Consider the following 16,923-nt stretch of genomic DNA (forward strand, 5'->3'; position numbering starts at 1 on the left):
CCTTTTCTATCACAGGAATCAATTACATTTTATATTAATAATTATATTATACTGAAATAGAAAATTGCATTATTGAAACTGTAATGATATTCTACAATATTACTATTTTTACTATATTTTTGATCAAATAAACACGGCATTGGTGAGCGTAAGACCCAAACCTTTGAACGGCAGTGTATGATTGTATGATCATATTGGTTAAATAAACATAATATGTTTCATCTGTTTTTTTGCCATGTATCAAGGATGTAGCAATTCATTGTGCTCTTCTTCTAGCTGAAAGTCTCACAGTTTCACTCAAGGACATATTGATGTAGGGCAACAATGTGATCTTTGTATCTCTTCAGTTCGCGGTCATTTTTGAGTCAATAACATGAGCTGAAGATGTTACATGGGTTTGGTGATTTCTCTGTCCATTCACACAGCTTGTTTACAGGGATCTGAAGCAGATACAGAGGTCTCTCTATATTCTACCAGCAGTGTGTTTACCAGGGTTCCTCTCCTCAGGTGGAGCAGTGTGGCCTTTGTGTGTCCAGCCCAGCAGGGGTGATAGCTGCTGCTTGTGTTCATTTCTTATGGTATGTTGTGCGACTAAATTGACCAGTAGAATGTTATTGTGCTTGCACAAGGAAAAAGGAGCTCATAACTCTGGCCTCCACCCATGATGTCCTGTGGGCTTTTGAACTCCAGCCAGGAGCATGATGAAATGCTTGGGAAAGGGCAGACCTCTCACCTCACCTAGAACCCCAGCGTGACCTTAATCCACCTCAGATAATCTCCATAATTTGGCAGGTACAGGTGTCAGTTTGGGCAGTTTAGGTATGAAATTTCACTGCATTACACTTCTCTTTGTTCTAACATCCACAAGAAACCTTAAATATGCCTTTGGAATGCTGAGCTTAGTTTAGCCTTTTGTTGAGATGAACTGGAGTGGTCAGCCCAAGCCAGACATGGCTGTCTTTGGGATTCATAAGGTTAGAGGTCATCAATGAGTGCATACCACAGCCATTTACTGCACCGTGTGCCCATTCATCCATCCATTCATGTTCATGCTGTTGGTTCAGCTGGTGAAGTATTTAAAAAGGTTAGTTCACCCAAAAATGAAAATGTGTTATTAGTTACTCACCCGCATCTCATTCTATATATAGCTATAAAGCAGCTCTACAGAATAGAGGTGTCTTCGTAAAGCTTAAGTTTTGCTTTCAGCCGATAGTGTCAGTGCAGTCAAATCACAAGTCAAACGACATTACTAAATGTTAAGTCTTTTAAACCCAAACCAAGCAAGCCAAATTCAACAGTGGCAAGGAACCAAAGCGAATGTTAAGAAATGAGAGTGAGAGTACATATTTGACCACTACTGTATGCTTAACTTCTTCGCAAATAACTCCATTCTGAACATACATTCTTGGTTACAAGGCGCCACAGTGTAACTACTTTTTGTGACAAGGCCCTGCATCTGCAAGGCTCTGGCACTCCTCATGCCCTCCAGGCTGGGTGGGGTGTAAGGAGGAGGGCACAGGCTGGTAGTGAAAGAGGGCATTGTAGTTGGTCCCCCACACCTCAGTGCAGCCTCTATCGTTCCTGGCCTGGACGCTTGTGTAGTCAGGAACAGGGCTGAAATAGACACTCTGTGTGCAGGAACCAGCCAAACGTCTCGATTCGAGCCAGCTTCCTTTGGAAAACACCTCCCAGAATCCCGAGTGTTAGTGGAGACCGCCGGCTCTCACCCTGGCCCCATACTTTATTACTTTATCCTATCTTGCCTGCCCTGCTCAGGCATTTTAGATGTTATGCTTTTAGAAAATGAGCCTATGTTCTCCAAGATAAGACGTGCAGAATCTGCTGAGTCAGAATTCAGTTAATGGGCATATGTTTCTGCATAAGATTTTCTATCTATCAGATTTCCCTGACAAGACTTTTCATATCAATACATCATAACGCATCAATCATGGGTCTATGTGTGTTGCCTCTCATAGATCTCACAGAGGACTGTGGAAAAAAAAAACATTAAGGTTATATGCACTCTTAAGGCCTGTTTATACAAAGATGAATGATCCTTGTGAAAATGCAGGGCAAAAAACATTTTCATTTGAATGAACAGCTGTTCATCTGTTTGACACACAAATTTACTTGCCGTCAATGTCACATTTATTTATTTTATTAAAATTGTTTTTGCTATTTTTTATTTTGCCATTTAGCCATAGCAGTAGTTTTCTTGTTTCTAAAAAAAATTTTTTTATGTGAAAACTGTTTGACATCCTTTCTTCTCTGAGAGGGGAGTGTCAGAAAAAATTGTTGTATTGCTGAAATTTGTGGAGGTTTTAAGCACCACCTACTGTGTTGATGTGAACCGGCTTTGTGGGGAAATTTGAAATATGTATACAGATATTATTATTATTATTAATATGACCAATTATTTGTATATTTTTGTATAATAACACAAATCTACAAACTATTTTTATACCTTTTCACTGCTTTTGAAGATTGGTATGTTTTTGGTTTTGTGTATCCCTGCAGAACAAGCTAAATTAGCCTGAATCTGGCTGCTGTTTCTAGACTCATATGACTTTCCTTCATGGTTTCAGGAGGACTGAGTTTGGAAATGAAAGCAGCACTGTTAATTTCTGGTGTGGTTTGAGTCCTCCGGCAGTACCCAGTCAGCTGCTCTATATGATGAAAGAAACTAAACCTAAGGACAAACCACTCACTGTAATTTTACTCCCCCAAACAAAATGTTTGATGTGATAGAATGAGTGACATTTTTCATCAGTCTTTCTGCTGTTCTGTAATGTAGGTGTTTATGCGGGGACCTCTCCCTTTAGCCACCTGCAGAGGAAGCGAATAGAGCCTGTTTGGTCGTGTAATTGAATTGAGCCTCACATTGGTAGTTTTGGACAGCGGGGTGAATGGAACAGTAGGAGGGTCATTTCAGCATCAGTATAACAAACCAACACACCTCCACTCTCTAGAGAACCGCTAGCAATTTACTGCTGTTGCTTCTCAAAAGCTTCAGTCAACACGGATGAGATAATGGACTTTTACGCTGTTTGTTCATCCTTAGCACAGTTTGACGGGAACCATCTGGCCGGGCTCCAGGGATATGACTATTGAAGTGTTGGGTGTTTAGTTTATCAGATACAGCTGAAGAGAAGCCCTCGTTCTCCTGGCACTCTCTGCTCCTGGGCTCTGCAGATGATGTGCAACCTGTCTGGATGCTGGTGTTTAATTTATTGCTCATTTTCAGCACAGCACAGCTTTTTCAGCATGGCCAGTACATTTTAATTTTGGGGATAAAATTGATTTAGTAGACTTTAGTAGCACTTTATTTTGGGGGTGCTCTTTTCATTTATTTTTAGACCTTTCATCCAGGAAAATGATAGAGAAAGTGAGGGGGGATGGGATTGGGACTATTCCTCACTGCTCAACCAATATACAGTAGTTTTTTGATGGCAAATGTTAATATGAGAGCTTGGTGGCCACTGGCTGATATAAAGCTTATAAATATGATATCACACAATTTAATATAAATTAGTAAATAAAATAAACATACCAATGAATGAATTTAAAAGTATATTCAGTTTAGTGCTGTCAAAAGATTAATAACAAATAAATGTTTTTTTTTTTCATAATAATATGTAAGTGTACTTTGTTTATTTATTATGTATATATAATACACACACATATAGACATGCCGGTATTTGGTAATGCGATATATCACGGTAATGAATATGCACGGTATTGTTATCGTGGGCACTTCTGTGACCACTTTTATAAACTCAATTTCAATATCGTAATAATACCGAATACTGTAATAAAAGCATTAGCAATAAATCAAAACATGAAAATTTGATACCGGCATATCCCTGCACGCATACAGTATATATATATTTTTTTTTAAATCACGTATATACAGTATATTTATATTATATTAATATATTTAATATATGCACATAACATATTTTTACATTTACGTTTAATCATTTAGCAGATGTTTTTATCCAAAGCGACTTACAAATGAGAACAATAGAAGCAATCAGACCAATCAGACCAACAAGAGAACAACAACAGTATACTAGTGCCATATATATATATATATATATATATATATATATATATATATATATACACGTATGTGTTTGTATTTCTATATACTAAATAAATATACACAGTGCACACTCATTTATTATGTAAAAAAACCAAACGTTTATTTTGGATGTGGTTAATCGCGATAAATAATTTTACATGCATTACATAAAGAATATGAAAATGACATGAAAAGTCCAATTTATGACATTTAATGGGCAAAAACAATAAAAACAATAAACACTTATCTGCCAATGCTGTTAATTTAAAAATGCCAGCATTTAAAAATATCAGCCAATATATCAGTCGTCCACTTGGAACATGACTATGCCCAGATTCAAACTTCAGGTTTATGAGCCATGAGCTCTTATACGACCTTCTGTGCAACTTTTGATTCTGTACTCAAAAGCAATAAATACATAAATTCTAATAAATTTTAATAAATTCTGAAATGGTAGATTTGCAGATTTGTAGAATCCCATTCATGAACTTAAAAAATGCACACAAACACCTGGGACTGACCTTTTTTTAGCAGGTCATCATGTTCCCTCAGAGTAATACAGAATTGCGTTATATGGAGCTGCTGCCCAGGTATGACATTTATTCTGCTCATTCATTTTTATTAAAACATGATTTATGTCCACATTGCAAAACTTTGACCCGTTCTTCAATTTCACAAACCCTTCATTTCAGATCTCTCCTCCTTTAGCCTCCCTGTAGTGAAGTGGCACCTTTTCATGATCTAGTGCTTAGGTATCTGTCAGTACCTATGAAATAGATGAGCTACAGTTCTCTGCTTGCATCATTGCTGAACCTTTCCATTTAGATTTATGGCTCCGCCAGTGGAAATATATTTGCCTTGTGCGAACAGTTAAGCAATGTCAGACTCCTGCTATCCATGTAGTGGCAGTTGCTGAGGTTCACGTGGGCTGACGAAGGTGTTAAGAAGCAAAAGCTGTCAGTTTCTGTTTTCATCTGCTGATGTCATTGGTACAAACCCCTGATGTCATTCTTCATAGTTCATATTTAAACTGGAGAAGGGTCAAGGTCATGCAAGAGGGCTTCTACTGCAGGGCTGAAGCAGATGAAGCACATGGGGCTGCTTTGTTTTTGTAAAGCTTTGTAGTTTAGGTTTAGATGTGCAGTAAAGGGTCTTCACTGGAATAACCATTATCTTAATTGCATTTAATTAAAGTTGTATGAGTGTGTTTAAATTAGACTCTTTACTATACACTTGAGTCCAGTCATGGGTCATGGTTTACCACCAGTGTGCTCAAAAAGATTACAGTATTATCAGCTACTATAAATACCAGTAGATCTGCAGGGTGATGAATCACTTTCTTAATAAATCTGCATTAAATGAGTCGAGTATAGCTTGTTTAAATTGATACTGTAGTTCATCCAAAAATACTCATAATAATCATTTACTCACCCTCGTGTCATTACAAGCCTGTATGACTGAATGGTATTTTGAAGAATGTTGGTTACCCTACTGTTTTGGTTCCTATTGACTTTCTTTTTCCGATTCAATAGAAATCACTTTGAATCTTTACTGTTTGTTTACCAAAATATCTTCTTTTTTGTTTCAAAGAAGTAAGACATGTTTGGAACGACGCAAGGGTGAGTAAATGATGAGTAAAAGTTTTCATTATTTGGTGAACTATCCCTTTAAGACACTGCTGGAGGGCCAACAACCCTTATTAACTTATAAAGATATTCTTGATACGTTTGTAACCTTTTTATCCTTTCTTGGAAACTGATCTTTGGTCAGCTGCTCAATAAATAACGTGTCTCTGTCAATAAGCAGATAAAATGGGCCATGCATCAAGACAGGGCATGTATGTATGTAATCTTGTTGTGATCAAGAATCCTTTAGGTTAATCCAGCTTACTGTGACGCTGTGTAGATACTGCATGTCTCCCATTGGCTAAGGGATGGGGCTGGCTAGTCTTCAGCTGGGATGGGATGAGCTGGCATCAACGCTATAGATTAACCCTTTGTTTGACAAACCACTTCACATGTTATCTATCTATAGTTCTGTCATTGTATAGAATTGTATCATTCTCTGTCCATTAAACCTGTCCTGACAAACTGCACTTTTCAAGTTAATATACATTTAAATGAATTTCTGTTATCAATGGAATGGAATGAAATTAAGTTGTTGCAATTCTGCTTCCTTAAATTTAAATTAAAGTTCCAGTTCTGCATCCTGTTTCCACCACAGTTCTAATTCTAAAAGTTTAGGAATTTAATTTTAATTAAAAAGACTTAGTTCAGTTTTGAATGGCACATAGCATGGGAACCACAACAGGAAAAAAAGCGTACATAACTTTTGTTGTTGTTGCTTCGTCCAACTGTAGACATGTTGCTGAGCTTTTTGCAATAATGCAAAAATCAATATTTCAAAAAGCCTTTTAATAAATCCACTGATTTAACAGCTGATTTTCAGCTCTGTGGTATTTCATCTGATACTGTAGGCTGTTTTTGTTTCCAGCAATATCAGCAATTTATAACTGCTCATTGTAGAATTTTGCAAATGAGTGATTTGTGAGTATAACAAGTAAAATCTAACAAATGTCAGTCAGCAAAAGGACACAGTGAATATGGATTTGCATATAGAAACATCAAATGTTATTGTTTTTTGTTTATCTATTCAAATGTATTTTTGCATATGCCAGCTTTATGAGAGTATAATGCCACTGAGGAATTCTTTCCTTTCCATCTGTGATGAAATGGGGAAGATTTTAAATATCTCATGTTGTGTTGCTCTAGTTGTGGCATGTGGTCAACTTCCAAACCACATTGCTCATTTCCTGCCTCAATGCACATCCTCTCCTGAGGGCAGAAATGCTAACTGTATATTTCTCAGAATTTATTGGTAGAACAACAACAATATTGGAATGTGGCATATAGTACAATGCACCCATGACATCAGGACCAGTCTGAATATAACAAGCCTGTACTTAAAAAGAGGCAATGTTTTGGATGTGCTGTATATGGTGAGGAAGGAAACAAACTTCAGTCAACACGCCTCAGATAGGAAACAAGATTTTCTTTGCTTTGGAGAAAAAAACATTCCATCCAATGAGAAAGTAAAATGGTAGAAATCAGAAATCACAAGCCAATAAAGGGAGAGTTACAGAGGATGGTTGAGGAGACTAAACACCAAACCTGATAGACTTGATAGACTTGCTAATTTAAAGGAGTTGGGCAAGTGAGATAATTTCAAATATGTTTATTTTTATACAACTTTAAGTTTTTTTTTTTTAAGCTTGGTATTGATATCTGTAGTTGTGTTTGTCTCTAGCTGTATCCCAGCAGGCCACTCTGTGACCTTACGTACTGACGTCAGGAATTTCAGTCTCACTGTCCTCTGGATGTTTACTTTTGCACACAAATACATAATGCTCTCACATTCCACAACATACGGCTTCCTGTCTCAGTTTGTCTCCCACCCCCTTTCCTTGTCTTTTGGTCTTTCTTTAAAATCCACATGAGTGCACATATTAACACAATGCTAATTTTACTCTATGATGGCCCTGACACATTCTCTTGCTCCTTGTGACCAGTGATACTGTCTGTGGCAGTTGGTGCAGCTGTTGTTGATCAGATCTTATTTCTGCACTGTTATGAAATCATTCCCTAACTGCTAGATATGAGTTTCCACATGGGTGTTGACATATGTAACAGCCTGTGGGCACATATAGAACATCCTGAGGATTTGTGTGAAATAGTGTCAGGTCAGAAATCCTCTTTCCACTATAAAGCTTTCTTTCATCTTTGCTTGTTTCTCACCATGTTCATTGATTTGTGGAAGACAATTCCCTACTGTAACTCACTTCCTTTTCTTTGTTTCCCCTTTTTTTTACTCACTCTTCTGTAAATCCACACAGCTTATCACCTCATATCCTTTACACTTATTTAAAAGGACACTTTTTTTCTTCTTTCTTTCTATATTTGACACATATTTATCCTAAATCACCACAAAAGTATCCAAATATTTCAAGCCAGGCTTAATGTAAATACTTGACTGGCTCCATTGCTGCAAAACCTACTTTTTCAGGTGATCCGTACACTAAAGGAGCTATAATTTGCATATGCAGGTTTATTTAACAGCCCAGTGTCAAAAAACATTCATGTGGGTACATTTCTGCAAAATGATATTGTGTTGTTTGTAGCACGTTTCATTGCACATTTAAAGTGAACTGTCAAGTGTCTGGCGCTGAATAGCATGTTTAATTTTCCTCAAAACAGTTCATGTCAGTGTAGCAGCATATTATGTTAGTCGTTGTATGTATCATGGCAGTTAAAAAAATTAATGTTCTGTGAGTGGCTATAAAATGTTAATGCTCTGTTGTGTTGGAAATTAATCTACCCACTGCTCAAACTAAACCTAAAGTGTTGACATAAGCAAAAAAAAAAAAAAAACACATTTCATGAACCCCAACCATGCCACCTGAACTTGCTTGTACAAGGCTTTGAGTTCTTTTTTCGGGAATAGTTTGACCTGTGTTTCACGGGACTTATACCCAAGCTAGTGCAATGCTGTATCAGGTGAGCTGCCGAGCAAGTTTACTATCTGAAAAGCCATACATATATTGAGCTAGTTATGTGATTCTAACGTGAACGTGTTGGGTAAGTTGTACTTATAAGTTATACTGCTGCCTCTAATGTTCATCTGAGCTGGAAACAGTGACATGTAGTTCCAATGAGCCTAGGTTGGAATATTTTGTTATATAACTATACATTCATTATATAATTCAGTATCACTCCACCCTTACTGTGTGCTTTTGATTGTATTGTTAAATTACATCAGGCAGTCTGTCCTACAAAACCCCCAACAGCACATAGGGCCCTTTTGGCATTCATCTTCATTCTGCTGGCTCACTCTTCACCTATTTTCCACCTGGTTGAATACGACCTGCTGTGCCCCCTGCAACAGCCATCTGAAGTGGCTTAATGAATTTAAGAGCATGTCTGTCATAGTCCTGGCTTCAGTCCACCCGGGGCAAGCACTAGACCTTTGTGTGATTCAAGTAAATTAAATTGTGTGAAACACGACAGGGTTGTTGAAAATGCTTCTGAACTGGGTGGCTAAGTTGGATATGCCTGAGCTGTGATTGTTATTATTATTATCATAGGGTTTCTTGTTTTAAGAAAGCCACTAGATAATGAAGGCTCTCAGCATCTAATGAGCAGTTAATGACATCCAGGGCAGGTAAATTTGACTTAATGAACATACTTTTATATGTATTTCTGCATATAAAATGGCTTGTTTAATATTAGTTAATCCTTATAAAGTAGTAATATGATGCAATGGTGGTGGTGCAATGAACAAAATACAATACATTGTATTAAAATTGTTCAAGAACCATGTCTTATTTTAAAATAATTTTGACAGGGGTCTTCAAAATGGGGAATGGGATCTGTGTAACATTTCAGAGAATAAAAACTCAAACAATGTTTTAAGAATTAAAAATACTTGATTACTGTATTAATTTAATATCAGAAATCATCTAATCCACTGACAGCTATTAAACTGTAGGTCAACAGTAACAGTAAGAAATAGTTGTCATCACCATTAGCTTGCACTATTTTGATAGACAATAATATTATCTATAAAGATGCTACATATAGGCTATTCTGTACAAAGCTAGCCTACATTTAATGTGAAAAGTTTATACATTCAGCATTAACTGAATAGAAGGAAGTTGATTATCAGGTTAATGGTGGGATCTAAAAGTTTGAAAACCCCTGCGTAAATCTGCATTTTTTTTTGTATCTAATCAAAGTAAGAGTCTGAACATTCACCTTTAATCGTGGAACTCTTTTTTTGCCAACTTTGTCTCTTCGGACTCTCGCTGCTTTGTAAAGATTTAATTGGTTTAACCCACGTGCTGATTTGAACCATATTCTCCACCTGCTCCACTGAGGCGCGTTATTCCGAGCGCTCACTGCTATTCTTAAAGAGGTGATGTAATTCACGGAGGACTTGAAGCGGACGAAGACCGAGATTACTGTGGTCCAGCGGCGCATAGACTGACAGCTTTGTGTTGATTCAACAAGGCGGCGCGGGATGTATTTGCATCTTTGTTTACATGCTCTCTAGTACCGGACCGTGTCTGTAAACCCTACAGAAGTCAGCAGCACCGCCGCCCCCTCTCCAGCCCCACTGGTTGGCTCTCACTCACCGCAGCTCGTGTGACCCCCTCTGGACTGAAGAGAGAGAGAGAGCGGCTTGCGATGACAGCTGAGAGATGAGCACGGCCAGATGACCGTGTCAAACACCGACGGTGCCGGGCAAGCATTCATTCTAACGCTGTGACACAGTCACGTACTGTTTGTTGCGGAGGAATGGCCATTTGATCACTTGATCACTTGAGAGTTGCAGTGAATGGGCCGGATTGCGTAAGACCGCGCGGTGATTTCAGAGTTCCAGCTTCTTCGAGGGACTTTTCAAACATGAATAACACGAAGAATCAGCGAGTAAGTGATCACGTTTACACTTAAATATCTGATTTCTCGGTCTGATCACGATGGCGTATTTTGACGGTACTGTCAGGGTTTGTGTTATAAATGTGGTTTATGTCGTAAATATACTCTAGTGTGATGTTAATGCATCCGTGTAACAGATGTTATGCTGTTATCTCAGCGAACGCTGCGCGTTTGTGTGCAGGTGCGCGTGCAGCAAGGTCAGATACCCACGCGCACTCAGTAGCTACCTGCATTCACGAGATGATGCGCGGAGGAGGCTTGTCATTTTAGCCTGCTGGATCTCATTGTATTTTCTTTTGGTGTGCTGTTGTTGTTGTTGAGAAATTTGTCCCTTAGCTCTATTGTTGTTTTAAAAAGTTGATTAACTTTTAATTCAATAATTTTCCAATTAAAATATTTATGATGACCGTAAAGAAGGGCTGTGAATTTGTCTTAATGAAAAGACGCAACAAGATGCATTGCCAAAACAGAGCAATGGCGATTCATATTATTAAAACGCATTCCAATTAAATTGTTTAAATGATCGCACAGGATGGATTGTGGTAGGAGATCATTATTCCTGAAACAATGATTCTACTGTTCTGCAGTAACTGAATTAATGGGAGGGGAGTTTTCCAGAAAAACAAAACCAAAAAATTAAAGAAAATTAAAAAAAATCAGTGTAAGGGGCTCTGTTGAGGCCATTTTTTTAGAGGGTTTGTAATGGAACTACTTTTGTAGTTTATCATGTTAGGATATACTGCATAGGTTCTGGTTGAGACCCTGTAAGTCTTCTTACAGTTCATGGCTGAGAGAGCATTAGCTGTTAAACCCATAGCCAGTGTAGTGTTGACGTACACATAATTATGAGGTCTCTTTACTTAAAAAGCACTGCTAATTATGGAATTTCGATTTGTAAAAATATATTTTGATATTTTCAGTGAGTTATTTGAGCTGTTTCAAATCAAACTGGTTGGTAAACACATGATTCTTTTGAATATGGAATTTTCAGCAGGTAATTTGACCTGGTTTGAATCAAACGGTTTGATAAACAAATCACTCTTTTGAATCTGATGTTTTTTATTGAATCAGTTGAACTGGTTTGGTTTTGAATCAAACTGGTTTGATTTGTTCAAAAGAGAGACAAGCTGTTCCTTTACTTGACTTTATTAAAACATTTTAGCTTATGTAATATTATATAAAAGAACCACTGAATATTTTTTGGAACCGGTACTTTGACGCACACTGAATAGATTCCTGGAAATGGCTGGACTTCCAATCAGTGATGTTCAGCTTTTTCCCTTCTTATCGTGTTACATCTATTAAAGTCATATACATCTACACGCTAAAAATTAGCACATGATCTTTGCCACACAGTATCAGAAACGCACTCCTCCAACCAACCATTACTCCCTCTCCTCCCTGTTTCACTTTTTTGCTGTTTTCATTGAGTCAGTGTGTTGTTGTGAGGATTCAGTGTCAGGACCGTGTTAAACCACCAGCAGTCTGATGCAGAAAAGGTCAGGTTTGAAGAGACGATTAGACGCAGAGACAGCTTGCTCTTTCCGTTTTGAAGATTTCCTGGATTCATTTAGTTCTTGACCCTCAGCGTGGTGTTTTCTCTCAGGAATTTAATCAATGAAGATCAATGTGGGAATGCTTGGTGATTGTCATGATGTGCTGGGTTCAGTTCAGGCCTGCTGGCTGCTGCTGCTGCTGCTGCAGTCGAATTGCATTTAGTGAATCAATATTTGCTGAAGAGATGCTGTTCCTTCCTCCCAATTGTCTTCAGAGATGCAGCTACCATATCGCCGCTTGAGAAATCACAGCTTTAACTATATTTGTAGATTTCATGTTACAGTTGCATTTTAGTTCTCTTTTTTACAGCATCTTCATTGTGTACATAACTGCTTTATTAAGCATCTGTTTCAACTTACAAATAATTAGACCTTCATGTGAAGTCATGGGAGACTTAGCAGCAAGACTGTTTACTGTCAAGCAGGACTGTGTGTAGAGTTTGTTTTGACAGTGCCATTTGTCAAGCATAGATGGTTTGGGACAGAGACAGAGACAGAGAGATATCCCTATAGGCTGCATGGGTGAGTGAAGCAGCCCTGTCACTGTGGCTGCCAGTCTGAGAGGTTGAAATGCCAATGTGTTCATCACACTGGAGCACTGCTGAATCCTCAGCTTCACTCACACTCACACTCACATTGCCCATATGGAAGGGTGTATTCATGAGTGCCTGCTCATATGTTTGTGTGTGTGTGGTGGAATCAGTTGCTCTAACAATTTTAAGGCCTATTCGAATCAAAAGCAAAATAAAAAAAAATGAATCTAACCAGAAAGCAAAGGGATAAAGGGTCATTCACTTTTTTACTATATTTTTCTATCAACTTTTGATGAGGCAAAAATATTTTTGTATCACCTATGTTTTATGTACAGATCCTTATTTTTTATTTTTTCAATTGTGTTTTCAACCAGAGGATCAATTTAGCTCTTTTCATTTAAAAAGTAAGTTAAAATCAAATCTTAAGTTAAAATCAAATCTTTAATTTATTTGATTAACTGAACTAAGGATAAAGGTCTTTTGGAGTGCATGGTTCAGTCAGTGTGAACTACAATCTTTCTTGCTGTTGTTGTGAATGTGAATAGTCATAGTAGTTAAGAGGTAAACCACTTTTAAATATACCTGCTCTTTATGTATATGCTTGTGTTTATGTCAAGGAGGTGCATATTTAGAAAAGGCAGATATTTATTGTGTTTGAGATGGTGTTTTTGTGAGGGATGTTTTTATTTGAACTATTAAATATTCATGTGTCAGCTATGTTTTCATATTCGAGTTCGAGAGCAGTATTTTGTTGTAGTAGTGGGAGAGAGAGCAGCATGTGGGCCTTGTGTGTGCAGGTTTTTAATGTGCACTTCTGTTTGTGTGTGTCACTGGCTCTGTGTGCTTTATCTGGAGGTGGTTGCTTTGAGCAAAGGGAGGTCCACACACTCAAAACACCAAAATCCCACACAAGCAGACTATTTTATGAGTTTAAACAGAGTGTGTTCCTCATGGGCCGTTTGCCTTATAGCTCACTGACCTCCTTCTGCAAAGCAAAGATGCAAAAGGCTGGTGTTTCAGCACGGGAGGGTGACATGCTGGTTGTAAATGATTACTACAGGCACGCTTATTAATCATACTTACTTGGAATTTACAACCGCTTTCTGCAGAGTGTTAATTTCTAAAGAACATTAAGTTCCTTAAGAATGTGACTTCAGTGTAGACTGTGTGTTATTTGAAATAAACAAACAAGCCAGTGATTCTCATCCATTTTGCTCCAAGGACCCCCATTTTCCATATTACTATTCCACAATATATGGCTAAGATATTCCCTCTGATGACAAAGCTGCTTATTTTCATACTGTTTTAACAGAAAAAAAAACTTGAGGTTGGCCTGTTTTGACTCAGGCATATATGCAACCACTTAATCAACACCCTAGTAACCAGTTTGTTTATACTGTGCTTTTCTTTTCATTTCTTTGGCAGCAGTAGTTCATCAAGCGATAATCAAGTTATGGAGATGAGCATTATATAGTTATATAATTTCTTTTTTTCATATAAAAAAGCTGATTCAGGTGTCAGGATGCATTCCCGGCAATATATGCAAGATCATGATCCTAGCACTCAGAACCTGCCTGCATAATGGACATTTTGGGGCATTTTTGTACTGTTATCTGATTTGCATTATGCTTTTAGTGAATCAAGTGCTAAAACAATTCAGACAGTTTAAGCAAATAAATGCTTTCAGCAAATGCTCTTCTCTTCAGTTTCCCGCAGTCTTCTGTTTCTTTCCCTCTTTCTTCCTGCTTCGGTGAGCTGTTCTAGATACTGGAAAACACAGATCACACTGAGACCAGCATTTCTGCTAGATATTTCATCCTGCTTTCTGTGAATGCCTAGATGTGTTTGACCTACCAAAACTATATGTGTGTCACTAGAGCACATCGTAAAACACTGAACTGGTGCAGATGCTCTATATATGTCTTAAAATATCTCTCTTTCTATTTCCCTCGTTTCCCCCTTCAAGTCACATGTTGTTGTTGTTTTTTTCAAAATTGACAAATTCCGTATCCCTTCAAGCGATTTCCACCACTCTTTTTCTTTTTTTTTTTTTTATGCCTCTTCCTATGTTTTCTCTGCTTTGACTCAGTTGTATTCTCTTCTCCTTTTTTCTGTGTTTTCAGTCTGTCCGGTCTTGCTGTGAGCTGCTCATGGCTTGCGTGAGAAAGATCTCAGGGAAATGCATGTCTATCTGTTCATGTGTAAAAAATCTCTGGGGTTGGTGCATCTATTTCTGTCGTTTCCAGAGTCGGTGTGAACAGAACTTGAAATAAATCTAGAATTGTTATTGCCAAGATTAAGGTAAATGTATTTTTTTCGTTCCTTCATTAGAATCTGCTGGTATAGGCTTCAGAATCCCTGCATTCCTACGAAAGGACAAATATTTTGGAAGAAGGATGAATGTTTAAAAATGATATTCTCTCACCTAAGATGAAAACTCCATCCATATCAGTAGCCTCATAAATATTTACCTTGAGCCGGTCAACTCATAGGGGTTCACATGATGAGCTCGTACTCCATAGCTGGAAAGTGTTATCGAAAACTTTCTTTAATGGACAAATGTTATCAGGGCTGACAGTGTTATTGATAATGGAAAGCTTTTGTTTTTTGTGACTATTATATCTGCACCATTAGGTGGGAGTAAAATTCTGAGGCAGCTTCCATATTAGTTTAATGAATGAGTATCTTGTTTTTGCAGTTTGCAGTAGAAATGCACTAGAACTAGAAGAACATTACTGTAAACTGCACACTGTGCACACAGTCTTTATTGATTGCATGTATTGGTGTGGTTTACTAGCAGTGACTGTTCATCCATACTTACAGGAAGAACATTGACAGAAGACAAGAGAAAGAAAACAGTGTGATACTGAATCAGGCAAAAAGCTTTATACACACTAGCCCTCAGAATGATAAAATGGTGCTGTGGTTGAATTTTAATTCAGCTGTGAGCTTGTTGACTAATGGGCCTCTCTCTTTCTCTCACTCCCTGATAATTGCTTATGCATCTCTTTGCAATCATCTTTCAAGTAAAGCTGCAGATTAGAAGAGTAAACAACAACAACAAAATCTGAGTCCTTTCTGACCAAAGCCTGCTTCAGTTTGAGCAGTACTTGCCGTAATTATAAGTGAATGACAGGACAATGCTTTATGTGCTAAAGAGGATTTGGCGGATGTTATTGTGGATTTAAATGAATGAGTGTTAGTGGAATGACGTGAAACGGATTTTGAATGACTCATGCTCCAGTTCAAAATAGTTTATAATATTCATAACAGTTGGAGCTGGTTATTGTTTGGCTTTTGAGTGTTTCGGTGTATATACAATTTAAAGGTAAAATACGTTTCATGATTTCCGCAAAAAACTATTACATAGCACAACTGTTTTTTAACATTGATAGTAATAAGAAATGTTTTTCAACCACCAAATCACCATATTAAAATTATTTCTGAATGATCATATGAAAATGTAAAAATACTTTAAAATAGCAGTATATTATAAATTATAGAAATAATATATTCTATATATATTCTAAATTGTAATTGTTCGCGGTTTTACTATTTTTAGCAAATACAGTAAATACCTGTAATCCTTTTTTATTTTTAAGTAGCTGTTTATGGCAACTAAATTTGATACCTGTAATGTTGATACCTGTATCCACCTCTTGAGAAGTCTCTTTCTCCATTTTCAGGTGAGTTTGTGTGCTCAGCAGGGCCTGCAGACCTGCACTTTAATAGACATGCTAATGAAAACCCCCAGCTCTAGTACACCAGTCACACAGCTGCGTTTGTGCATTAATTAAGGAGTCAATAGTGTATTGGGAAAACCATAACAAAGGGGCTCACTTCTTTGTTATAAAACTAGCCTTTGGCATCATATAAAGAGTTGCTAAACACTAAGCCTGTTTCTTTGTTACTGTAAACGGTCCCAGTGTATGTCTGGAAGCTTGAACTTCTCATTTAGTCATAGTAGGCGGCAACTGTGCGTGTTCAAAGGCGGCTGATCATGTCGATTCTACAGGGGGTCTTTCTGCTGGTTAAGCTCTATGCGCACACTCTCTCTGTCTTGATCTTAATGAGGCACAACAGCTCGGTTACACGCAGTCCAGTATTAGGGAGCGTTCAACAAAACAGTGAACACACACAGAGAGACAGAGAGAGAGAGAGAGAGAGAGAGAGAGAGAGAGAATGTTTACTATGATTACAGTAATAAACTTTCTCTGCTGGCGCTTCTGATTGTGAAGACGTAACTAAGTTTCTTG

The 16,923-nt window shown here is 37.6% G+C and overlaps 1 protein-coding gene across 5 annotated transcripts in view; it reads left to right on the forward strand.

The window, feature by feature from the left end:
* LOC127957250 (rhotekin) overlaps positions 1 to 16,923 on the forward strand; it is a 64,119-nt gene that overhangs the window by 21,242 nt on the left and 25,954 nt on the right. The window contains exon 1 of one of the 5 annotated variants that reach the window (XM_052555702.1): positions 9,613 to 10,569. The exons of the other annotated variants lie outside the window; for them this stretch is intronic. Coding sequence (XP_052411662.1) covers positions 10,546 to 10,569 — 24 coding nt within the window. The 5' untranslated portion in view covers positions 9,613 to 10,545. Of the gene's footprint in view, positions 1 to 9,612; positions 10,570 to 16,923 lie in introns of those variants that run through there. 5 annotated transcript variants of the gene reach the window in all.

This window comes from Carassius gibelio, chromosome B5 (assembly GCF_023724105.1).
Source record: "Carassius gibelio isolate Cgi1373 ecotype wild population from Czech Republic chromosome B5, carGib1.2-hapl.c, whole genome shotgun sequence".
In the NCBI taxonomy this organism is placed as follows: Eukaryota; Metazoa; Chordata; class Actinopteri; order Cypriniformes; family Cyprinidae; genus Carassius; species Carassius gibelio.